At 33.1% G+C, this 26,673-nt stretch overlaps 1 protein-coding gene across 2 annotated transcripts in view; it reads right to left on the bottom strand.

Moving 5' to 3' along the window:
* The window catches only part of LOC149066835 (protein lifeguard 1-like), a 35,708-nt gene extending 10,055 nt beyond the window's left edge, over nt 1-25,653 (bottom strand). The window contains exons 1-10 of one of the 2 annotated variants that reach the window (XM_089253144.1): nt 25,377-25,653; nt 16,516-16,615; nt 15,028-15,106; nt 14,600-14,653; nt 13,178-13,268; nt 9,971-10,008; nt 9,774-9,819; nt 6,034-6,075; nt 3,190-3,279; nt 471-518 (exon numbers count right to left, since the gene is read on the bottom strand). In XM_089253144.1, coding sequence (XP_089109270.1) covers nt 471-518; nt 3,190-3,279; nt 6,034-6,075; nt 9,774-9,819; nt 9,971-10,008; nt 13,178-13,268; nt 14,600-14,653; nt 15,028-15,106; nt 16,516-16,597 — 570 coding nt within the window. In that variant the 5' untranslated portion in view covers nt 16,598-16,615; nt 25,377-25,653. Of the gene's footprint in view, nt 1-470; nt 519-3,189; nt 3,280-6,033; nt 6,076-9,773; nt 9,820-9,970; nt 10,009-13,177; nt 13,269-14,599; nt 14,654-15,027; nt 15,107-16,515; nt 16,616-23,157; nt 23,255-25,376 lie in introns of those variants that run through there. The other variant, XM_089253145.1, reaches the window with a different exon arrangement.
* Nucleotides 25,654-26,673: the final 1,020 nt, after the last annotated feature.

Below are 26,673 nucleotides of genomic sequence, written 5' to 3'. Positions count from 1 at the left end.
CACATGATTGTGGTAGCAAAATAATCATAAGAAACATTTTCTGTCAAACAATGATGACATTAGTTTCCCCTCCTGACTGTTACCTGAGCACTGTACACAAGTTCCGGAATCACACATGCACCACCATGTAGCTTTTAACCATGCAAAATAGGTACTGTCACCTGTCCGGTATTACACAACATCCAACAAAGCCAGGCCCACGGATTATTATGCAGTAATTGTTAGCAGTTATATGTATCACCTGCAGGATCATACTGTACATTGTCATGTCCAAAAGAGACATTTCCAAGTGACAAGGGAAAAAAAACAGAACAGTTGGTTGCTATAAGCAATCACATCATTGTTGTTTTCAAACAGCAAATCAGAGGTTGAATGGTAACATTGATGTAATTCAATGTAACAGAACTGAGAATAATACATTGGTATGATAATGAGCAAACAATGTTTGAGAACATGTTGAAAAAACTTACCAATGAGAAAATCAATGCTCCAAGGCAAGAATATATCAAGATGATTACCTGTGTACATTCAAACAGAAATATATAATTACACTCTTGAAATCAAACAACACATTTAACCAGAAGAATCTATATCAGAGAGAAACAGAAGTTCTTTTTTTCTTTCTTCTATAACTAAAAATCTTACATCGTTAACTTTTGTCACTTAGACTGCTTTCTATAAATTCCCTTGGAAATTTGCACAACAGTCCACCCCATATCCTCCTAAACTTCACACTTTTAAAGCCTCTTCAGGAAAAAATAAAGGTTCCACAGAAACTAAACGAGTACTGAAAAAGGTTCTCAAACCTTTTAATTCATTCTCAGTCAGACCTCAGTATAATGTCATCCCTGGGGACCGAATAAAATGAATTTATACACAGGGTATCTTAATAATGAGAAACTTAATTTAGCAGAGACCTTTTTTCAAAAAACCAAAAACTGATGCTATATGGAAGACTAGCTGTTACCCATGGCTTTGCTCGCGTGGATTTGGTAATCTGAAAATTGCTTGCCGATGTTTTTTACTAACATTTAAATCCCCTCATGACCCCCATGGGTATTGCATTTTCAAAAATCCTGTCTTGGCGAGTCCCTATATTATAAAATATAATACTGACCAAATTATATATTTATTTTTTCCTGCTGTTTGGGCTCAGAGATGACTGCCCATAAAACTTTTGACCCCCCCCCCCCCAACGTCTCCCTTACAGTATGAATTCTGAAAAATCCATTGTTAGTGAGTTTTTACATTACAAAATGAAACTACTGACCAAATTTCATATTTATAGCTTTGGCGATTTCGGCTCAGCTATGATTGTCCCTTATAACCTTTGAGCCCCCCCACCATGACCCTTTTAGAGGCAGAATTTCGAAAAAAAACCCTCTTAGTGACTCTTTGCGTCATGAAATAAAACTACTGACAAAATTTCATAAATATAGATAGCTCCAGCGGTTTTGACTCAGCATGATTTCTCTGTGTAACCTTTGCACCCCACCTTAGGGGTAGAATTTTGGAAAAAAAACCTTCTCAGTGATTCTTTATGTCATGAAATAAAACTACTGACCAAATTTCATATTCATAACTTCAGTGGTTCCGACTCGGCGATGATGAATCAGTCAGTGAATCACACGCACGTGACATGTCATTATATATATATAACATATAATGCCATTCATAAAAGTGATCAACATTGTACCAAGGTCTCACTGTATTCACATGCACAGTATTACAGCATGGTCATACCGTATTTTACATGCACAGGCCTTATTTCTGTGAATGATCTGCAAATGATGTATTTTTGCGATTTTCCGGGCATGAAATCATTTTCATTCAGTGTATGTAATTTAAATTTTGTTTTTTTCTTTATATGACTTCAATGATATTGCAATAAAAGTAACTTGGTATGTTATGCATGTTATTGATATGTTGTAAAGTTCGTGATTAAAAGACATATATAAAAGATCTTTAGGGTAAATATAGACTTGAACTTAATCCCTAGATCAGCAGTTCTCAACCTTTTTTAACTCGAGGAGCCCTTTATGGTCTAAAAATTCTATGGCGGAGCCCCGTAGGCCTATTTTTTATTTATTCATCAAAGTTACTGATTTATTTATGTTACTTAAAATATTTATAACTATTTTTTTTTTCAAATTTACTGTTTTTTTTATTTTCCTCGAGCGGCCACGGAACCCATGGGGAGTGCACACGGAGCACCGGTTGAGAACCGCTGCCCTAGATACAATATAGAAAGAAAGCTGCTCCATTTCTAGATTTTGTGCATGGGAAAAAAATTGCAGAAAAATATAGGAAAGTGAACTTAGCTAAACTGCACCAAGTATTTTTAATGCATTACAATGTGGCCCTAAGGCTTCCCCTGATTAAAAAACAGAGGAATTATTTTTTGTATAGAGCCTTGAATTCTATGCCCAATTGCTGATTCAAAATAATAATAGATATTGTACCACCATAAATATCATTGAGCTGTCAACTTTACTTTTGATATCAAAAACATTTCGAGTTTGCTTGTTTTTTAGTCAAAACTCGTTAAATCTGAGAAAGAATAAAAATGTATAAACTATTAAGCAACACATGTATTAATTGCACACAAAACAATCTTGTCAATATAGAATTTGTCTTCTATTTAGTTGATGATGAATGGCCCTTTGGTTGTACATTGAGAAATCTGCACCATAAGTGCAATACTGGGTTACCACCGTGCGTTCACTTTAATGCGGAGGGAGGATGCATAAATAAAAGCACTTTTCTCTACAAGAAAAATGTTAATCCATGAAGTTAATTTGGGCTCAACGACCTTTCATGTTACATAAACACAGATTTTTGGTGTTCATATTTTTTGCTTGCAGTTCATTTGTAGTTTATTCATTAATGCTGAATTAAATTTGAGATTAGGAAAAGAAAAAAAACAGGTAATATGAAAATATGCATTCTGAATGATCAACAAGATTTGTTTTAATTAATAAGTAGCAGTCAGTTAATATTAATTTTAAAAAATCATGATGTTTTCATTTTGTTTTCATTGTTAAAAAATGACATTTAATTTTTTTAACATTCAATTTTTTAACACATGTAATTCACGTTGAATTTTTTCTGCCATTGCTTCTATTCATTATTATACTTGAAAAAACTGATATATTTATAAGATGTAGTATAACATTGGGATATTCTTACCCTTCCTGGAAAGATCATTGCAAAAATGCCAAAAATCATCAATACTATGAGAGCAACAAACAGGCCACTAGAGCATGCTGTGAAATCGATCTGACAAAAAAAGGAAAAAATCAGAGAAAAAGTGAATAATAATCTGCATATAACTTTATCAGACAAATTATTACAAACAGAACTAATGCTTCTTTTCTATTATGACCTTAAAATTAACAAAGTTTTACCAGTAAATTATGTATGTTTTGGTGGTGTCATTGGAATATCAAGATAGCCAAGTACCCTTGTCTGGCCCACAGGTAGCATAGTGGTGGTTGATTGGAATTGGTTTTTTGTGGTTCTGACCTTCTGAATTTCATTGTTCAAATGCAAGCCAGGCCAGTATCTCATTTAGAAAAGTCTTTCCACAGAGAGTGGAAAAATCCACTAAAAACTTGTAAACAGCATTCCCTATAATTTTTATTTGATGTGTGGTCTTGTATGCAGATTAGAAAGTACAGTGGTAACCAGTGGTATCCAAAAATGTAATTGTGAAGAGTAATATCACTCCTCTTCCAAACTTTGAGGGGTATTTTTGTAAAAAGATTATTTTTTCACAGCACATTTAGTTTTTTCTCTTTTGTACACAAATATGTACTTAAAACAGATACAGAAAACTGGCTAAATGAAGAGATATCTGTGTTTCAGAGAAGGAAAATTCATCTCTGCCCTCACGGGGACCCAAACCCTGGTCTCTCCTTTGCTGGACGAGTGCTCTACCAACCGAGCTATGAAAACAGAATTCTTCCCCCCCCCCCTGAAACGTATGTATATGCTGAATGGCTCCGTGCAATGACAGCAACAACATTCTGCTAATAGCTCCCAAATGACATTAGGGCCACCAGATTCTTCCTTCCCTGAAGCACCAATATCTCTTCATTCAACCAGTTTTCTGTATCTGTTGTATTAACAGGGGAAGAGTGACGCGTCTTTCTACAAATATGCGCTTTCAAAAATGAAAAAAAAATTGAAGAAATATTTTCACTCTTTTGAAAATTTTAGAAGGATAAAAATAAATTTTTATGTGTGAAATATCCATCTACATGCATATTGGCAAACATTGGTGGTAACAAAACACAAAAACTTTTGCCACTTCGAACGCACGAAAAGTGCACTTTAGATGCTAATAAATTTCTGTATGCCTGAAAGTGTGTCTTATATATTTATATGCCTCCATCTGCACTACAGACACACATACAAAATAACACGGTTGAGTCCAATTAACCCTTTATTCGATAGTGTTACCCTCAAGCAACACGAGTTTCTTATATTTATCAAGTTCAAAATATTTTATATTTTGAGCTCGTTTTGGCATTAATGCTTCTACGCAACTCCTAAACATTTGATTTTTTATTTGCGAGTTGTTCATGAAGTTTCTATAATCACCAGCAAAAAGGCTGAAAAGTATACAGGTCTACTATTTGTTGACAAGTCGAGCAATGGTGATCATTAACACATTTTAGAGTGAATATATTGATAATATAAATGATAGAAAAATAAATAGGCAAACAATAAATGACATATTTATACTATTGTAACCCATGAAAATCATATCTATGCAGTGTGTTGCCCATAGAGCAACATCCTATGTTTTTTTTAAATACTCTGAATATTATTACATAACGAAAATTATTGTTATGTAATAATATTCAAAGTATCTTATTTGCTTAATATCACTTCTCAAAAAAAATTTTCCTGGGGAATATTTCAATGCTTGCTAATTGAAAGGTTAATGTGACCATCAGCTTATATTCAGAAAAAAAAATGGTTTTGTTTAGTCTAGGATGGAAGAGACATTGCAAAATGGTAGGAGGTTGTTTCCATCGCCAAATTAATGTCAAATAGTGAGACCATCAAATTTTGTAACATTATTTTCCACTTTAGTCTATCTCACAATTTGATGCACAATCAGTTACAGGGAATTTGAGTGTAGCATTGTAGGATAATGAATTGCTCAAGTACCACTATATCACAAGTGATGAAGCGTAGTCGAATTGCAATGGCAAAAGCGGCAGAGTGTGTTTTTAATTGTTAAAAAATTGTTGTCCAAAATAAAATATATTTTTTTCAGAGGTATTTGCTGTGATATGTGCTATCAATCATTTGAAGAGTGCAAGGGGTTGTAATGTGGTAGGTTTCCTCATAGTGCAAGCTGGGTAACACAGAACCTACCCTCCCAAGAGCTGAATAATATGGAAAAAAATTGCTATGTTGCGTATTTTACAGAACAATCCAGCAAACCTACACAATAAATCGCTTCCAAATACATTTCTCTGAATCCAGGCCTGGCTTGTCAATGTTTAGTGCAATAAGACTTTGATGGTCCACACGCGAATAAAAACCAAACTATAGTTTAAAAAAAGGGGGGTTTTTTATCGGTGCATTCGTACCTTCGGATTGGATTGCAGTTTGGTTTTTATTCATGTGAGGACCATCAAGGTTATGCTGCACCAAACAATGACAAGCAGTATAATGTCTTGTGGTGCATTGTCTTGTGAGACCTACCACATTAAAACTTTCTACACCCTTGAGTTATTGATAGCATATATTGCAGTAAATACATTGGAAAATATGATATTTTCTTTTAATGAAATGCTGTTGTGTACTCCCTAAAAACACCCTCTACTGTGTTTGCTATTATGATTCGATTACACATTCTATGACCAAAAATGTTTGTTTAGGTGTCTTATATTACCTCTTAAAATTTGTATAAATGTATTATGAAAATAATAATAATGCAAAAGATTTCGCAATATTCATTTTCTAATATGCAAAAAAATAATAATAATAAGTTCATTATTTCTGTTGACTTACCTTTGTCTGGAAAGCAAAAACTATCAGTGCAAAGCACACAACCTAAATCAAAAAATGAAATACTTTTAGCACCTAATGCTGGATTTCCACTAATACATTGTTTTGAAACATCAACGCAAATTACTAATGAAAAAAATTACTGATGTGTTTATGATTTTCAAAAGCAGAGCTAATTCAACTTTCCAACCAAGACGATATCTGTTTAACTTTTTTCAAAGAAGGTTTGTGTTATCTACAAGTGAATAAATTTTGAATAAGAACTTAAATAATATATGCCTCTCTCTTCATATGTGACCCTAAATTTTTTTTAAACTCTTGTTGAAATAATGAGGCAACTCAGTTTAGTCTATTGTACAATGCACACTGATTAATATGATCACATCAGAATTCAGTGTTTCTGATAACAATAACTGATTAAGAACCATGTCTGAACAAAAATCCAGGTTTTAAGTGCTATGACCATACGTCCTGTTTGGTCGAACAGGACACAACTTTTTCTTCCCCCGCAAAACATGTTTTAAAATGTTAAATTCTGTATTTTCCCCCCAAATTGTTATAAAACAGGTTTTTCCGCTTTAAGCTAAAATCCTTTTTTTTTTAAAGATATTGTGTTTCAATCAAACTGTCTTATGTGTATAACTAATTACAATACTCTTTATAATGTAGGATTTGTTCCAAAGATTCGCATGTGAAAGAAAAGGTCTTTTGGCCAAGGAACAGTGAATGTGGTCAGTTGAAAAAACTGACTATGAACCATTGTGAAAGGGACTTTTTCCCCCATAGCTTTTCGCTACAGAAAAGCCATTGCAAAAGCAGCACTACATGGATACAGCATATACAGCATACATGGATTATAGCAGCCATTATAGCGAGGCCTTCTGACCTGCATAGTCTTGCAAATTGATAATGATAACTTTTCTGAGAAAAAATGAGTTTTTGTTTCAACCCTGGCTTGAAAAAAAAAAGCAAAAAGATGAAAACTTTCAATGGAAAAAAAATTGGTAACATAAACCAAATTCACTGGGAAAAAGTTTGAATTATCCAATTAATCTATCCTGGATCCATAAAATGACTAAAAAAAAAAAAAAAAAAAAATCAATATTCACACAGGATAATAATTATCAATTATCAAAATCTGATTATCAGTTACGAAACTGTTCCCCAAATTTCACTTATCATTCATATGCTATCACGAAAACAACTTTTATTAACATATTACAATTTGTACTTTCCGGTACTTCCCATACTCTTAATGTTGATAAAAACATAAGAGGAAAACACTAAAGCAAATTTTAATTTTGCAAATGAGTATTTTGGTAGTTCCCTATACTGACAATTCAATTTTGAAATAGCTCACTCGTTATCCAAAAACTTTTGTTGGAATTTTGCTGGTTTCTTACCAACAATGGCAGTTTTTATTTTTTGAGCTGAGTTACAAAGAAATCCAGTGTGGAACAAAAATTACAAATTCTGACATACGTTTTAACATACAATGGGTGCTGTTAACTTAGAAAGAAGAACCCGTTTTTTATCAAAAAAAAAGTCTATCATTACCTGAGTTTATCTTCAGGATTGGCTCGACATTATTTTTTCACGTTGCTCAGAAGACAGAATGTTAGAATAACAATTTGGACCAGAAGTCAAGATAATAAAAGTTCAAACTATCCAAAATTTGAATCAACCAAGTTCCACTGTGTGAACAAATGTTTTTTCATTAATGATATTGGCCTGTTTTGTACTTAGCAAAAGTGATAGCAATACCCAAATGATAACATTCATATCCTATCTACTATAATAAGCTGTATCTAATGTATTTCAAAAACACATATTAATTCTTTCCAAAAAACTGCCAAAAATGTGGAAAAAATTACTGATTATTGCTGAAATCAATGAGAAATTATCTTTGGGGCCAGTAATGAAGGGCTACTGCAAATCTGCAGTGAATTAAAATGTATTCCACTAAAAGCAAATGTTAAAATATGAAAAATGTGTGACACGAATGTCTATATTCAAAGTCATAATTATTGTAATGTGATTTTATATGCATTAAAAGTTATCTTATACTTATTTTCTTATTTATTATACTTTATGATTTCAGTTGAGATTATATAAGTTTATTAATTAAGTTTATTTTGTTCATTAAGTTTGTGTATTAATTAATATTTAGTTGAGATATTATAAATTTGAGTAAGCTTTGTTGAAAATATGGGAAAAAACAGGGATGTCCCATAAAATATCAGTCAAAAAAACGATGATCAAGTTTTTTAATCTATTTATCTATTTGATGAGACTCTCTTGGTGGAAAAATTTCCCTTTTGTAACATGTAAAACATTTCAAGCAGTGCTTAAAGTACATCTAATTTTTAAAAAATAATCATTCTCAGGACACAACGACGCAAATGTGGGGTAAATCACGGGAACATAAATTAGGGTGTTACTGTACTGAATGTATTGATAAATAAAGACAATGTAAAATAGATGCACATATTATTAATAATTTATTAATTTAATGCTGACTGTATCAGAGAGATAGTCTAGTTTAATGAGGGTCCGTGTGAATGTTATTTAAAAATTTTATTTCTTCAAAAAATCAGTTTTTTTTTCCACAACATATATGACTCATAAGTGTTACTACCAAATCCCAAAGTGTAGCCAATTCATGAAATGTCCGGCCGAAGTCTGATTTGCTGAAATGATTCAGGCTTTGGCCGGCCACTTCGTGAAGTAGCTACAGATCCCTGGCCAATGTTTGATGTGCTGGTGTATAAGATGGTTCCAAATTGTTTTCTTTTTTTTCATCGCTAACGTGTGATTCATGGCTATATATAGTAGCTGTATTAGATTAGCTCCATGTGACGAGAAAGAAAAAAATAGAAATTTGGGAGAAACTATTAAAATAACAATAGACATAGTTTTTCACTCAAATTCGGAGAAAAAAATTATTACCACATTGCGTCTATGATATGGGTTGCCATAACTAACATGGACATAATTATCACTGTAAAATATGCCAAATGGTGTGACTTTGAATTGTGCCTTTTCAGACTTTAGACTGGGATCAACAGCCACTTTCCGAACTAGATGGCCAAAGTCCAAAATTCAGACATCGGCCAGGCTAATTTACACCAAAATTGGACAATTTCAGGCTTTGACAGTTACATAAGCACGTGCCTCAAATTGCATTAAATTAATGTTAAATTAAATTACACCAAAATTGGACAATTTCAGGCTTTGACAGTTACATAAGCATGTGCCTCAAATTGCATTAAATTAATTTATAAAAAATTCTTGGTGGTCGGCTGAAGTTGGTTTTCTGTGGTTCCCAACTTCAAGGCGCTAATGCGAGCCGATCTCCCCTTTAAAAAGTCTTGCCACAGAGAGCAACAGACCTACAAACAGTACAAATTTAATTCAATCATAACACATTACTCGCTTCACTTCTGAAATATAGATGGCAGCACTGAAGAATCAAGCACAAAACTACATACGCATTCAGACTATTAGGTACACACACAGTTACACTTCTGGCACAACACAGTAGGTAGTAAATCACCCATAAATGGTGATAGACCTGAGTTGTGCTCAGTTTGAAAGAAAGAAAGAAAGAATTCTTGATCTGACGCTGAATATGTCACAATGAAATTGGAATCATAACAATATAATTTTGGTACCCATAACAATATCATCACTCAAAAATTAGACACCAGAACATTAATATGCACGATAGTTTGATTACTTACAGTACAAACACCCACTGCAATCAAAACTGCATCAGTGTCATAGGAGCTAAAAGAAACATCAATATAACTGTAAATATCAAAGAAAAATGCACAAGGGTTTTAAAAGCATATAATAGTATTTGGTGTAATAGATAATTATTTTTTAATCATTCAAAAATAAATTATTTCAATGACACAATGACAATAGATTGTCTCACCTAGTCACAACGCCAAGTAAAAACCCTTCTGCCATTGTCTGGAAAGATGAAAATAAAAAAATTAATTAATAAGATATCAACAAGTTGTTTGGCACCAATAAGTGTTAGATTATAAAAAAAAAATTGTACAGGCTCTGTTTCCTTAGGATCACTGATTAGGTCAACTGTAAAAAAAAGTTCTACTCTGTTACTTTTTGGACTAAAAGATTTTCCATAGCATTGATGTGCATTAAATTATAGTGTTAATGAGCAATTAGGTCAATGAACAAAAATTTTGAATTAATTTTGATTTGATACACGAGCAATAATTCAAATTACGAGCAAAAATATTAAGCTTCATTTATTTGGTTTCATGTTACCATAACTGAATCAATGGTTTTTCATTATTACTCGCATATATACTGTGCAATTATGGGTAACATTGTTTCCCCTCCCCTACAGTCTCTGGTAAGTGTGCCTCTCTTCAAAAACGAACACACGTATGAGCAAGACAGTTTACAATACAAAAGTAGATGTAGCATTGTAACCATGCATATGTGCGATGGAAGTCTTTTTTTTAATTTTGCTAGGAGAAAACTGTGGGCTGACTGCACTATTGGACGCGACTTTGAAAGGTTAGCTCATGAGTAGGGCCAACATTTGTCGAAAAGATTCAGGAGGCAAAAGCAAGTGGCATTGGGTAGACTTTTATTCAAAGTCACACAAAAAAGAATAAGTTTAGAGATAACAGCGAGTCAAAAAAAACATGCTAAATGACAGTGTTCCTCTTTTTCATCGTTTAGAGAAGTTAATTTGTAAACATTTTTTTTTGTACTGCATGTTTATTCATGAATTTTTTTCATTTTATTATAAGACTAGCTGTTACTCCCATTTCGCTCACATGAATTTGGTAATCTGAAAATTGTTCAATGATGATTCCCTCCAATAACATTTGAATCCCTCATGATGTAATCCCCTTGGGGGTTGCATTTCCAGAAATCCAGTCTTGGCGAGTTCCTATATTATAAAATATAATACTGAATGAATTTCATATTTATGACTTCCAGTGCTTTGGACTCAGCAATGATTGCCCCATATAACTTTTGACCCCCCCCCCCTCCCCCTACAGTATGAATTTTGAAAAATCTCTTTGTTAGAGAACTTTTTACATTACAAAATAAAACTACCAACCAAATTTCATATTTATAGCTTCAGCAATTATTGCCCCATGCAACTTTTGAACCCCTCATGACCATTTTTGGGACAAAAATTTTGGAAAACAACTTCTTAGTCAGTCTTTATGTCATGAAATAAAACTACTGACCAAATTTCATAAATATAGCTCCAGAGAGAGGGAGAGACATTTTGGCTTGGAAATGATGAATCAGTCAGTGAGTCAATTAGTCAGGATATCTTATTATATATATGTTACCGCTAAAGCTTGAAAGCTGTGTTAATGTACACATTACCTAGCTAATCTGCATATTAACTGATTTGCTCAGTTAACGTTTCAAGAGTTTTCCACATTTTACTAGGTATTGTGCACATTAATGGCTTCCATATTGCTAAAGTTCAAAAATTTCTCTCATTTCCTTTCCCTATACATAATTTTGGGTGCAATTGGCATGTGCCAGTTGGTGTTATGGTTAGAGCTTGGGATTTGTGTACCTCACTCAAACCCACTCTAATTTTTTTTATAGTGTTACCGGCGGTCAGTTTTTAGAACATCCTGTTTCATTTGCCATATTTCTGGTTGTGGTGAGAATAGAGTTGATATTTTCAGTCCGGGGGCAGAGGCCCTTTTAACAGCTGGAGGAGAGAAGCGATATCCGAGCCCGAACAAAGTTCGGCCTACAGGGGTATTTATTAATAAAGTAGTCTGAAACATGTTTCTTTGCATTGTGATATTGTATTATATATCATTATTATTATGATAATTATGTTATATTACTATAAAATTTTAGATCCTTGTAATTTTATCGCGCGAGCAGTCATGACGAAATAAAAGCTATCTATCTATTCTATCAACTAATTGGTTGATCGTTTGATTGTATTAACTTGATTCTTTAAATATTGAAAAATAAATACATAGCATTATGTTAATTTGAGCGTACAGAAACATTGCTGTTGTTCCAGCAAAGATCTTATTTTCACTTTAACGAGTGCCTAATAGGTAATGTGCAGATTGCCTAAGTAATTTTAGAAATGAAACAATTTTCGGCACGTTAAGGGATCACCCTAGTTAATCTGCACAATACCTAGATAATATGTAGAATAACTGATTTCTGCATTTTCTATGTATCTATATATATATAACATATATATAGATACATAGATAGATAATTTCATTATTTATTATACAGGGTGTCGTGTAAGTCTTAATTTGGCTTTTATCTCATCAACCCCCTATCGTAGAGGTATGTTTCCAATTTGAAAAATGCCCAAAATGTGTTCAGAAATCACTCTGTACTAGGTTTGAGAGTGAAAATAGAATGTGTCACAAAATAAAAAAAATCTAAGTTTTTTTCATATGGTAATATGTTAAATATATGGTAAATATAATATATTACTATAAATTTGACATACTATAATTATGGTATTATAATATATGGTAATATTTCCTCTAACTTCCCATGAAGAAGTTGTTGCTCTGTCTCTTCAGAGGCCAACAAAAAAAATTCCACGTTTCCAAGTGCAATATTCGCTGATGTAATTGAATTAAAAAATCTGAGAGAAGTTGGAAAAGAACTGCATAAATGAGGGAAAGGAGCATTTCCCATTGGTTGATGCTGTTTCCCCCCCCCCCAATCCCAATTTTTGAATTCAATCATTGACTTTCTAATTGGAAGTTAGAGAATGGGGGGACTTTGTGAAAATTTAAATTTTTAATTTTGGGACATATATATACTGTATTTTCACTCTCAAACCTAGTACAGAGTGATTTCTGAACACATTTTGAGCATTTTTTAAATTGCAACCATATCTCTATGATGAACGATTGATGCGATAAAGGGCAGAATTACGACTTACAGGACACCCTATATTGGTATAGTGTTGTATTATTGATTAAATGTCATTTTTATGTGAATGAATAATTGTAGGACAAATTAGCCAAGTTTTTATTCATATAATATGATGCTTGAAATTCTGTCAAGTTAAATGAAATTTTGGACATACTTCTTAGACTCGTTTATTGAAAAAATGTGTATGAAATTTACTGATACTTACAAAAAGAAGCAGTAGAATCAGGTTCATCGGAAACTGACGCCTAACATTCTCACAACAAGACAGAGCAATAAGAATGACAAACGTGGCGATACTACATGAAGAAAATAAAACCAACAGTTCAGCAAACCAAAAAGAATCAGAAAAAAATTGTAATAATAATATTAATATTAAATTGATTGTACTGCTTTATTAACATGCTCAGTAATAAAAAAAACACCAACACATTATACAAAACATGTACCTTAGAAAAGTACAGGTTTCCCTTGCTTTAAGCAATTAATTGGTTTTTGCAAACTAAAAGAGTTGGATTTAACATGGAGAAGAAGACAGGCATAGGGTTTTCTTCAGATGGGTAAGAGAGAAAATAAATTCAACTTCCAGCAGCAAAATAAATTTTTGTGAATGAATTAATATATAATATATATATAAATCCTCAAATCCAATACATTTTGCCATTTTAACTATCTTTGATTTTAATCCCAAAAATGGACTTGAAAATTAAACTCCAAGTAAACCAAATTTTGCTGGTTTCCATTTTTAAAATAAAATTTTTATAATCACATTACAGTACAATCGCAAAAACAGAGATCATGTAAATTGAGGGATACCTCTACCGATTCAGTCTAATTCAATTTTTTTATTGTCTTTTATCTAAATAAAAATACAGTGGAACCTCTCATAGCAGACAATTGCTTTTAGCCAGGATTGGCAGGTTTTTGACGCATGTAAGTTTTTACTATTTTTTAAACTGTCACTTCAGAAACCCTCCATCAAAAACTTATGACAAAAACCTCAAATATTATTATTATTTTTTTTTTTAATTCCATAGAAAATATAGTCTGTCCAGTAGGAAAGGTGACTGATGAGAAATAAAATGAAAGACAATTTTTAATTTTAATTTTAATTACTTTTACGCTAGGTTTTATTTAAAATAGACTCCTTGTGAATCAATACAGCACTGGAAGCAGTTGTAAAATTTTTTGACACTCCTAAAACTCATTCTTTAGAATTGCTTCGAGAATCGCAGTGAAAGTCCTCTAGATGTCTAAAATTGTGTCGAAATGCTTTTCTTCCATTAGAGATTTTAATTTTGGAAATAGCCAGAAGTCCACAGAGCTAAATCAGGTGAGTACAGTGGGGCATACATGTCCCTTGTTCCTGATATTTGGATCAAAGGTAAGAGATTCAGTAGAATATAGTCTGGCTATTTTTATTAGTGTTTACTATTTTAGTAAACGCTAAGGATAGCTCCTTATCCTGGAGAGAATCTATCTAATGATGTTGAACATTTATTTAGAGCACAACAATATTACAGTAGAGCAACAATATTGCAGCTCTTCAAAAATAATTTTTCTAAAAAAAAAACTATGTTTTACAGAATATGATACAAATAAAAGTGAAATACAAAAAAAAAGAACTTACAAGGCAACCCAAAACAGCCACCTATTCTCTCTGACATACAATTTCAGAGGCTCCCTAAAGTTATAAGGATTATATTAAAAATACATTGAAAGTATCGAAGTACCAGAATTGCATGCATGGAACACATATATTCATAATTCAGCACATATATTTATAATTCATATTTCAGCATAATAAAAACTGCTAAAAAACATTTTGATTATCTAACAAAATTAGAAACTATCCAGAACGCAACAACTATCTCAGACATTCATTTAAAACAGTGATTTCCAATGTGGGCATTAATGCCCCCTTGGGGGGGGGGGATGGAATGTTTTGGGGAAGGGGGTGGTAGAAGCTACGGGTATAACATAGGATCCTATGGGTTAGATTGTGTTGGGGGGTGATGGGGAAAAAAAATTTCTGAAGAAGGGACAAAATATACTCACACAGTGAAGAACAGAGCAATAATTCCAGTTGTCACAAGTAACTGACACAGCAGGATTCCAAACACCTTTCGTATGAATCCTGTATTCAGAAAATTAACAACAATAATCATATATTTACAAGTGAAATTTCATCACAAAGCGCCAAAATATGTATATATAAGTAGAATTATAACATTTTCATTAATTGCATGTCTTAACAAGGCCAAAGGAAGATGTTAAAGAGTGTTTTTTTCATTTTTCAAGTGCTAAATACTGTGAAGATGGTTTAGGACAAAGAGTTCACTATCACTTACAATACAGTGAGAGTACATAAAATGTCTTGATTCAATGAGTAAGGGACATGATAATAGATGTGATCAGAGGCACCCACATGAAGGAAACATTGGGCAGGGGCTGAAATTTGTCAGTCGTTTATATATATATATATATATATATATATTATACATACATACACATACATATATATACATATACATATATATATACATATACATACACATACATATATATATATATATGGGACTCAAGTGCATACAAAGGAGGAGGAAGAGTGTGCTGCATTGTGCAGGGTTATTCAAAATTATGGAAATTATGTATGGTATTCTAAAATACTATAATAAACTCAATTTTAAACATACACTTACCAGAAAGGGTTTAAAACTCAATCATTTTCATTTTATGCAGGGTCCCCATTCAAAAAATTAAAAAGTATGAAAAAGTATAAAGCAAAGCACTATAAAGTAGGACGGGGGAGGGCACCCCCCCCCCCCCACACACACACACAACATAATCATAGCATGACAAAAAAAATCCCTAGAAAATATATATATATTTTTTTTAATTTTTTTCACAGCACTATTTTAGTATCCTGTAAGATTGACTCGAGCCAGAGCAAAATAACAGAAATGACTTTGTTACAAAAACAATTTTAGGCCAAACCAGATAATTCTTTTTTCTTTTTTTGATAATAACTTTCAGATAATTCTTTTCCGTCTCTTCTCACAATATAAATTACACCATTTTTTTAGTCTTCCAAAGGGCAGCGTCTATTAACTCTCCTCGACAATGCACACAGCAAATTATGAAGACATGTAAGTTTTTAAGGATGACGCTCTTCCAAGACTGCAAGTAAGTTGCTAAAAATAAGTTTAATTTAGTTTCTACTATTCTCCAAAGATGGCACTAGCAATGAGTATTTAAGGCTTTGGCATGGAGACTTGGGCTTGTCCTGTAAAATTTGATTTGAATGTTACAAATGGGATAGAATGTATCTGATTTCACAGAATATAAATAGGGTCTATCGCATGGTGAAATGTACGAAAATTAACGATTAAGTTGCTTTGAGTTGCACAGTCAATATGACAAAAATAAATTATTGAAGAATTTTCTCAACGCTGTTTTCTCTGAAAAGAATCATCAAGACAGTCAAATTAAATAAATTATTCTACACCAATCAAGCATAAAGTAAGAGGATGAATCCATACATACCCCTTCTAACAGCCTTTTCAGAGAAAGAATTCTCCATATCTCCAAAGCCTCCAAAGTTTTGTTGCGACCCATACACAGACATGATCCAAATATTTTCAACCTTAATTTGATCAGAAAAAAATTAAACAGTTTTAGTAAAGCAACAGCTTTTTGTTTTGACAATGAGTAAAACAAATAAAAATAAATACAGCGCTACAAAAGCTTTTCATGGGACCAGAGAACAATACTGTTGTACATGGAATCAAATTTAATTAACATTAATACTGTAGGAAAAATTTCAAGCAATCAAAATGACAGTCAGGGTGCATAAATAGTGAAATTTTTGAAAGTATCACGGAATTATCTTGATATACAGGCAGACCTGTATACCACTTATAACAAAGTCAGAAAAAACAGCAAAAATGTTTGTTATATGCGAACATCATTATATCCATACCGGCTCAAAAAATTAGCCTATGTCAGTGCTTCTCAAAGTGTGTGCCGTGGCTCCTAGGGGCATTGGCAACCTTTGTCACGTATGTTATTGCGAGCTGAAGATATTCATTTGTGTACCTATGAATGCTTTGAAGTGGTTCTTTTATGTGAAAATATCTAGGCCTACTTAACTAATTCTGGAGAGCCGTAGATGAACCATGGATTGGGAAAAGGTAGACCGCGGATGACAGAAGTTAGAGAACCACTGGCCTATGCGTTTAAGCCAGATGAAACATGATTTAAATGCCTGATCGTGGCCCCCCATGGGTGGGACTGACAGGGCTCTGGCCCTGGGGCCTGGGACAATTCTAAAAAATTTTTGCTTTTTTGTGATATAAATTAACTACAGAAAAGCCTGTGGAAAGTCTGATGGGGGCACTAAGGATCCCAACCTAGGGGGCCCTGCGCCATGATGGGGGGGGGGGGCATTTTCAATAATCTGAGCATTCTTAAACTAGAGATTAAACTAATCAAAACAGTTCAAAATTCAAATTAAAAACTCTTATGTAATTTTTCTCCATGATATGATTGTGGATGGTGAACATTTTGCATAAAAATAATTTTTGCTTAATAAACATGCAAAAAAAATTTGCTTTTTCTTTACCTAGAGTCCAGTTACTGCAACGTTTTTTCAAACCATTTGAAAAGAATAAATCTCTTGAGAGATTCTCCTGAATCTCTCCTTGCTGAAATATTCAGTGCACTGTCCGAAAACTTTTTACTTCAATTCGTTTTTGCTCTTCAAAATCATGAATAGAAAACTTTGAGGAATCCAGAAGGGTATTGATACCTTTTTTTCCTCCAATTTTTGCCTTTCAAACAACTGTATAGCTTCAATTTTTGAAGCTATGAACAGCATTTTTGTGCTTGAAATTCACAAAAATCAACTCGCACATGACTGCATCACCACAATCTACGTTTGAATCTAGATAAAGATTCGGAAATGTGCGTAATAAAAAGATGTTTTGGACATTTGATTCTTAGAAATATAACTTTACCCTTTTTTTCTCTGAAGTTTTCGGCAAACAATAGGATTTAACATAGAAAAAGTGCCAAAAAAAGTGAAGAAAAAGATTTCATAGCACTCAAAAACGTCCTGATAGAATGCTTTCAGGGAAATAAAGGGAACATTATTACTTGTACTACAATGTAGAAGGTAATTGTAGAAAGGTTACTGATAAGAAGATTTAGATACAATTACAACGAAATTCGTGTTTTAAAACCCTTTGAAAATTTGTTGTAGGTGTACTTTATTGAAATCAATGTTCGTTATAAGGGTCATTCCCAAAAAAGTGTATTAACCGTTTCTGAGACTATAATTTTTTTCACAAAATTTCAGAGCTCTCTGGTAGTAATTTTTTTTCTAGTACTTCATTTAATTTGCTATTATATGGCATTTCTTAATTTGTTTCAAATGGTATCTATTTTTTTTTTTAATCATGTTTGTAGCAAAACGTCAAAATGAGGTTGTCCCAGCTTCAAAAAAAGTATTAAACAAAGAGATTTGGTGCAAATCTGGAATTTTTTTTCAAAAAACTTTGAATCACATTTTATATATGTGCCATAGATGAACAAAACGGTCAGTAAAATTATAAAAAATTTTTCTTATGAAAAACTATTTTTTTGTTCATGTCCCGAAATTTTTCCCATTTTAAAATGTCCACTCTGTTAGGGTGTTTTGGGAAATATATTTTTATTCCAGATTAAATCTGATAGCACTTTTGAGCTCATTGAAAGGTTTACTTTTAATGATTAATTAATTTTTTTTGATTTAACTTTTTCAAAACAACTTAATATTCACGTTATGTCTTTAGTACCAGATTTTTCTCTGTCGGATGTCCACTCTGTTATGCCATTATTAGAGCCCGGAAGTTTAGGCACTAAAAATGGTCAAAATAGGCAGGCAGAAAGCCACCAAAAGTGCTAAATTTAGTTCCTAAAATAGACACAAAAAAAAAAGGCATTTATAATTAATGAAAACAAAGTAAAAGTAACTAAAAGCTACCATATTAAGAGTCCAAAAAGTGGCTAAAATCTTGGCTGCACTCACTGAATCTCCTTTTTCAATAATATATTATAATTGAATATTCAGCCAAATTAATTTGATGTTATCATACCAAAGAAAAAAGTGCTTGTGGTACCTCAAAATTATGTTAGAGTTTGATTCAATTGAATACTTAAAATGTAATTAGCTAACATGCAAGAGTATAGTGCTAGCTGAAATTAAAAATATCAAAATTATAGTCGAGTTATTAAAAAAATATATATTTTATGATAACAATATATTTTTCTAAACATTTTCAAATATTGAGTTATGTATTTGATTGGTTTTCATCTATTTTAGCAAAAAAGATCTCTCAAATTTGGGAGATAATTTTTTCACATCTAAAATAACTGACCATGATTGTTTGTAGTGCATATATTTTGTGTAAAAAAATGAAATCAAAATAACATGAGATCCTGGGCTAGAACCCTATCAGCTCCTACCCCCACTATGGTGTAGCCATGAAGTCAATCAATGGGCTATTGGGGCAGTCACTGGTCAGCTATTCAACTATGTTGTGCAATCCATGAGCAAACCACATGAAGCAAGTGGAAAAACAAACTTCTAATTTATTTTTTGCTTTTCTTATACATTGGTTGCTTTTGTCAAAGACTCTTACAATCTTCATGCGAATTCGACGGTATGTTGATTTCCATCTGAGAGCTACGTGTAGCAGAGATAAAAAATCTATCCCTTCTATGCCCAACACTGATTTTCCTATCTCTCACGCATTTATGCCTATTTGCGTTTAAATGGAGCCAGGATGAGGAAGGCTTTCTGATAAGAACTAATACTCAGTGTTGAAGATTTTGAAATGAGATTTTTTTTTTTTGAAGTGCTCAATGCTTAAAATATCCAAGTTCTACAGAATAATGATCTCTGAAATTCGAGAACAAACTTAAAACAATGTTAAAAAGGCATTTATGGCAGGAAATATTGGTAAAAGGCATTTTTACAAAAAAAAGTTTGAAAATAGGCAAAAAAAAGGCATTTATGACACTTTTCCTGAATTTCCAGTCTCTAGTCATAATCATCAAATAATTTAGATTTTTTGTTTTTCATCTATATTAACATCAAGTGATAGTACATGGATATATGCTTCAAAATATAATAAAAGTTTTCATCTATCATTTAAATTTATAATGAAAAAATAATAATTTAGGCCAATTTGTCCACTCTGTTACATCTTTCAAAAATTCAAGCAATGCAACAGAATGGAAACTATAATTTAAAGTATTCTTAGTTAAGAGGTTTTGAAGTTTTAAGACAAATTTAATAAGTTATCTATTCAATTTAAACCCTTTACCACATTCTCCATCACGTTATTTTTTTTTAGTTAAATATAAAAGTTTAGTACAAATCCTCAAAATCACTGCCAGGCACAGATCCAGGGGGATGTGTCATAAGGGGCATTTTAGTATGAGTAAAGGTCGTTATTTCACAACATAAACACAATATTAACAAAACATTTTTGGAGCAAAAGAAAAATCTTCCTGATATATAATCTGCAGATGAGCAAGTTTTCCACAGAGAGCAACAGGCCTACAATGTTACAAATATTCAATCACTACACCTCACTCACAATTTGAAGTATAGATGGCAGCACTGAAATATCAGAAACAACACCAGCTACACACTCAGACTGTTAAGTGCACTCACTCTGTTCCAGACTCTACCACCAAGTTGGACTGGAAGAGATCTCAGCAATGGGATAAGTCCGGTGGCAGAGCCCCTGACGTTCATTCATTCAGATGAGCAAGTTTAGTGCTAATTTTGACAAGATTTAAAAATTTTTACCACAACCCAAATTCAAACTACGAGGGGAGGGGGCTTATTTTTTGAATTTCCTCATGGTGTGGACGTTTTACAAACATTATAATGTGGGAAAATAAAAGTGTATTTGCATGGCCTATTTAGAATATTTGAGCTATCTTTCTCTCAGTTAAACATTTCTGTGCACTCTGTTACAGGAAACATTTTTGCAGTTCACAGGCAAAAAAATTTCAAGAACACTTTAAACTAAGATGTTAAATTATAAATTACCAACCGATTATCTGTCAGTTTGAATAGGTAAATATATGTAAAAAAATAAACTTTTCCCATGGGCTTTTTCTAAAAAATCATGAAAAGGCATCAAAACAACAGAAAAAAAAAAAGTCATATTTTTTAAAACTACTTTTTTAGCATATGTGTAAGAAATAAGCTGATTTCATTATTTTAAGAGAAAAACACAGTAAAAATAATAATTATTTTTTTACAGCGATATTTGTTTTTGTAAATAGAGAGGACAAAATCCATAATTTCCAGCATAAAACCCAAAAAATAAAAAATTATTGCAAAATAAAACTGAAAAATATTTATAAAATATTAATCTTCAAGTCATTGGCTATAGTTTGAGATCAATTTTGTTTTTAAAATTAAACTTTGAATTTCATTTCAAAAATTTTGGAAAGCACACTTTTTTGGAGGGAATGACCCATATATATATTCGACATCCATATTTTTTACGGGTATCTTTTTTCAACTACCTCCTTGGACATTTTGGGCTTTGTACTTGCATTATCAATGTTTACTAAGAAACACAAATGTTTAAAAAACTAATTTGTGTTTCTAACAAACTTTTTATAATCACTTCTTAATAATGAAAGCATTATAGGCAGCACTATCTACCCAAACACTGTCTATAAACGAAAATTAAGCGCGTAACAAAACAATATCAACTTCATGATATTCAAGAAGAAAAAAAAGTGTTGCAAATTTTAATACAAACGAGTCTTTACAATTGAGAGAAGACACAAAATCGAAAGGAAAGAATATCAAGAAATTTCTTTTGACAAAGAAAAATTAAAGGGTCAAATTGGTCATATTCGCTCTGCCTTCTTAATGCATGCATCCACCTGGATATGACCTGAAATGCCCCAGGCACATATAGGGCCTGTGGAATGGCAGGGATACAAACAATAATTGACTGTTGAGTTTATCATATACCGTGTATAAAGAATTTCAATTTCTATGAAAACTGTTTAAGGAGCACTTTTTCACAAGTGACTCCTTAAACAGAATGTGGAGATGCATTATCAGGAGTTTAATAGTCATATAAGAATGCCCTAGAAGACAATCTGAACTTCAAAAAAGTGACTCAATAAGAGGAGTGACACATTATCTGGGTGCCCAGCTAACGAGATTTGACTGCACACAGTTAGAACATATCCCCTTGATCTAAAAAAACAATCTCTGACATTTTTTAATAATATATTTATAACATAATTTTTTGCATTCAACATGAAAATTGTGGTCCGATATTTTCAATAAAACAGTGAAGCTATTAAGACACACAGATATTTTCTGGATTTTATGCTGAGGTGAACTCAGAAAGAAAAGTCACCTGGTCTTTGCCGGGACTCAAACCCATATCCTCTTGCATTCCGGGCAAATATGCTACCATCTACACCACTCTGGAGACATGACCCTGCCTTCCTTATTTCCGCACACTGTGGTGTGAGGCGCTGAAGTAGAGGCATTGTAACATTACCACTTAGGATCCTTCACAAAAATTCCACATTTTCATTATATTTCTACCAATATAGCCTATTTATTAGCAACCTCTCTTAATCTTAGCAAATGGCCTCCAGGTGAGACAGTTGAGATAGAGATAGACGGCTTTTTCTCAGCCCAATGTATCAAGAACACAGATATTTTTTGTATTTTATGCCAAGGTGAACTCAAAAAAGTCATCTGGTCTCTGCAGAGACTAGAACCCAGGCCGTCTTGCATACCAGGCAAGCATGCTACCACCTACACAACCATTGGAAACATGACTCTCTGCCTTCCTTATTTCACGCACTCTGGTGTGAAGTGCTGAAGTAGAGGCATTACCTGCCTCTCTTAACTCCAGCAAATGGTCCCCAGGTGAAGCTATTGCTGATTAAAATATTTTCACGAATGGTGTAAACCAAAATTTAGACCATTTTGAACTTACCATCAAGATTTCCATTTGTGATTTATATATATATATAAATATATAAAAAAGGATTTAAAACATCAATATATATATATATATATTGATGTTTTAAATCCTTTTTTCAAGGTTGTGTAAATATAGTATTTATTAAAATATCCCATACTTTTTCTTGACAAAAAATATCAGACCATTATCAACTGGAAATATGAGAGAGAGAGAGACACTTCTCGACTGAACTTTTTTTCTTCTAAACAAATCTGTTTATCTGTTGAAAGATGAACTATTTTATGATTGATAAATTCACTTACTCATGATAATACGAAATAAAATTTTTGACTGAAAATAATAGAACTTTAGGGTATATCGTATATATAACTTTAGAAAATATCGTATATCTCACGATATTTTTTAAATAAATATATATATCATGATAAACACTGCGTTTCCAACTCTTTTTTAAAGTTTAAATATTTTTCTCCAATTTCTAGGAAAATACTGGATAAATCACTCGGAAATTTCGGTCATATACTCTCTGTTAATACTCACCATCTCCAGTAAAAATTTAGTCACGAGAGTGCATTTAGGGGATCATCCAAAAATTGAATTAAAAAATAATGTTTTTGATCAACCCTGTATCAGAAAAAGCTGCGCAGCTGATATTACCCAATGAAACTTTCATAAAATTCCATTTATAAAACTTGAAAGATTCAACCAATAAGGGTATCGGTTGCATTTGTAACCTCAAATGTAACCGATAACCTTAATGGTTAAATTATTCAAGAATATGAATGAAAATGAAATCAAAAATATAAATGAACTTTTATGAAAGTTTTATAGTGTAATTACGGCCTAAATAGCATGCAACTTTGAAAAAAATATTCTATTAACTTCGTGCAATATTTCTGTGCATTTTTGTGAGAATAGCTCGTATATTGATGTAAACAGAAATGTTTTCTACAAAAAATTCCAATTTTCATTGCGTGTTTTTTTTGTTTATAACATGCCCGGTCTTCAACCAATTTGTTAGTGCCAGATGTGAATTTCATAATTCACAGAAAATTTGGCACTATACATAGGATACCATGCATAGAAATTTAGAATTTGATAATTCCTTATTCAAGGAGAGATATCAGTATTTTTATTAAATAATTTTTAATTGTGCATGCGCAGGAAATATCAATTTCATTTTTTTTAATAATGTGGGTGCCAGATATACAGTGAAACTTATACAGGGTGATTCCGAAAAGATGGGAAAAACTTAGAGGTGATAGTACACACCAATAGAAACAATTATCATCAAAGAATGCATGTTCTAACATGAAACGTAAACCAGAGTTTAAGCTAGATAAACAAATTCCTTTAGCAAAAAAAGCGAAAATGAAGGGGGAGTGGGGGAAGCTTTAGCAAAATGCTGCAATGCTAATGATTTGTGGTTGGATGTCCTCTCGTTTCGTACCTTCTGTACAAATTTTTGCAAAAGTGGCTACTACTTCTTTCATGTTCTAAGATTTTCTTTTGCATTTTGCGAAAAATACAATCATAGCTTAAACCCTGACGCAAACACGCTAGCACGTTTTGAAACGCCCGCTCCGCAAAAGTTAAAATGGCATTCCTGTTGAAATTTATCGGGAGAAAAATAACACCATGCATGCAAATGTAACTTGGGGAAGAAGAAGAAGCCGTATGTACAGTAAAAGGCGCGGACGAAAGCCCCATGAAATTATTCCCGTGCGCAACCATTCTAACAGTTTTAACGTACGGGAGGGATAATGGTGCACTTCAGTAATACTGAAAAAAGCAGACATGCATTTCATTTACAGTGCTGCAAACATAAGTACCACAGAGGCAGCACGAATGTACGGTGAGCGTTTTGCCCCCACAGGCGGCTGCCCAATTCAAAAACATTTGTGTGCTTGCATCAGCAACTGTGCAAAACGGGACCCTTTCTGGGTTCCCTTGCCCAATCTGTGGTTCACCTGCGGCTCCCCAGAATTAGGTAAAAAAAAAAAAAAGGTGATATTTTCACTTATAAAAGAACCACTTCAAAACATAGACACACATATATCAATATCTTCATCTCGCCATGACGCCCCTAGGAGCCGCGATGCACACTTTGAGAAACACTGGCACAAGCAAATCTTTTAAGCAGGTACGGATATAACGACCTGCTCGCGTATAACGAACAGCTCCGCTGTTTTTCATGACTTCTTTACCGACTGCTTATAACTTATTAAGATTGTGACTCATGAGAAATTTCATGAGTCACAATCAAAACACTCATAATGAGCAACAATAAAAAAAAAGGTAACAAAAAAAGAAATTGAAGTGATGGGGGAAAATTAAATCATGAAAGATCTTTATCGAGATTTAACGAATACTTACCTTTTAAGGATGTTTTAAAACAATTTCGTTTCGCCTCTCAACCTCCTACAATGACTTTTCACTTCTTTGGAAATTGCGCAGCGGAAAGACGCGAAACCATCGATGCAACAAAACAATCAACACGGCGTGATCCGCACTCTACGGAAATGTCTCTTACTCGATTATACAGGGCTATCGGAGTCTTGGCCATTTGATGTAGACGTAAGCAGGATTCGTCATGAAAATGAGTCATTCTCACATCCGGATGAGTAATTCTTGCAATTGTATGAGACTTGACTTGACTAGAATATTATTCAGGGCTTTATGCATCCGTCGCCATACCTTACACTGGTGAAATAAATTAAGAGAATTTGCATATTTTATCGAATTTCATGAAAAGAACTGAAGTGAATGTAAAACCACTGCTTCTAGACAAAAATGCAAATCTTGTACGTCAAATACGTAAGTGTACACGTGTGTGTAGGCGGAACCAGTAGAGAAACAGGCTTTATAAGCGCGCGTAAGTTAAGACGCATTTCGTTCGCTAGCACCCCTCGGCGAATTTCTTGGTCATATTTTGCAGCAATCAGTTAATTTCAAATTGTAACAGTAAAAATGAGTAACCACCAAAGTTTAGATGATGGAATGAGGTGGCGAATTGTGGGGAGGCTAGAAGCAGGCCAATCTCAAGTCCAGATTTGTAGAGAGTCCAATTTAACGCCCAGCGTCGTGTGTAACTTATGGAAACAGTTCCAGGATACCGGATCCATCGAGAGAAAGCCTGGGCAAGGTCGTCCAAGAGCCACGGCGGCCAGAGAAGATCGCCATTTGTCGATTATAGCGAGGCGTAACAGGAGTGCTACATCTCTCTCGTGACTTGTATGCAGCCACAGAAACCCGTGTATCAAGGGTGACTGTTTCCAAAAGATTTCATGAGAGCGAGTTGTTTGCAAGAAGACCTGCTGTTTGCGTCCCGCTCACTTCTACGGACAGGCGAATCCGTTTATCATGGTGCAGACCATAGGCGTAAACTTATTGAAAATGTTGGGGGGGCTCAGGCTCTAATGAAACCTCGTTTATACGACGCGTCGTATAAATGCGAAAGCAGTACTGCAAAACGAACTTTTTCCGAAAATTACCCCCCCCCCCACCTTTTTTTTACAGACGTTTCCGAAAAAAAATTTTGTGAAAATCTGTCGTTTTGATTCAAAATCTTATGCTTGAGAAGAAATATACTTATAATACTATCATAACATTACTGTTGCTCAAGCAATTCTTCAATTCAATAAGTCTCAAGCAATTTTACGGTATTCATTTC

The sequence above is a fragment of the Pholcus phalangioides genome, unplaced genomic scaffold (genome assembly GCF_987345545.1).
Source record: "Pholcus phalangioides strain wild (caught in Gottingen) unplaced genomic scaffold, Ppha-v1.0 ptg000032l_1, whole genome shotgun sequence".
In the NCBI taxonomy this organism is placed as follows: domain Eukaryota; kingdom Metazoa; phylum Arthropoda; class Arachnida; order Araneae; family Pholcidae; genus Pholcus; species Pholcus phalangioides.
The sequence above is the reverse complement of the archived record's forward strand: the minus strand, read 5'-3'. Positions and strand labels throughout refer to the sequence as shown.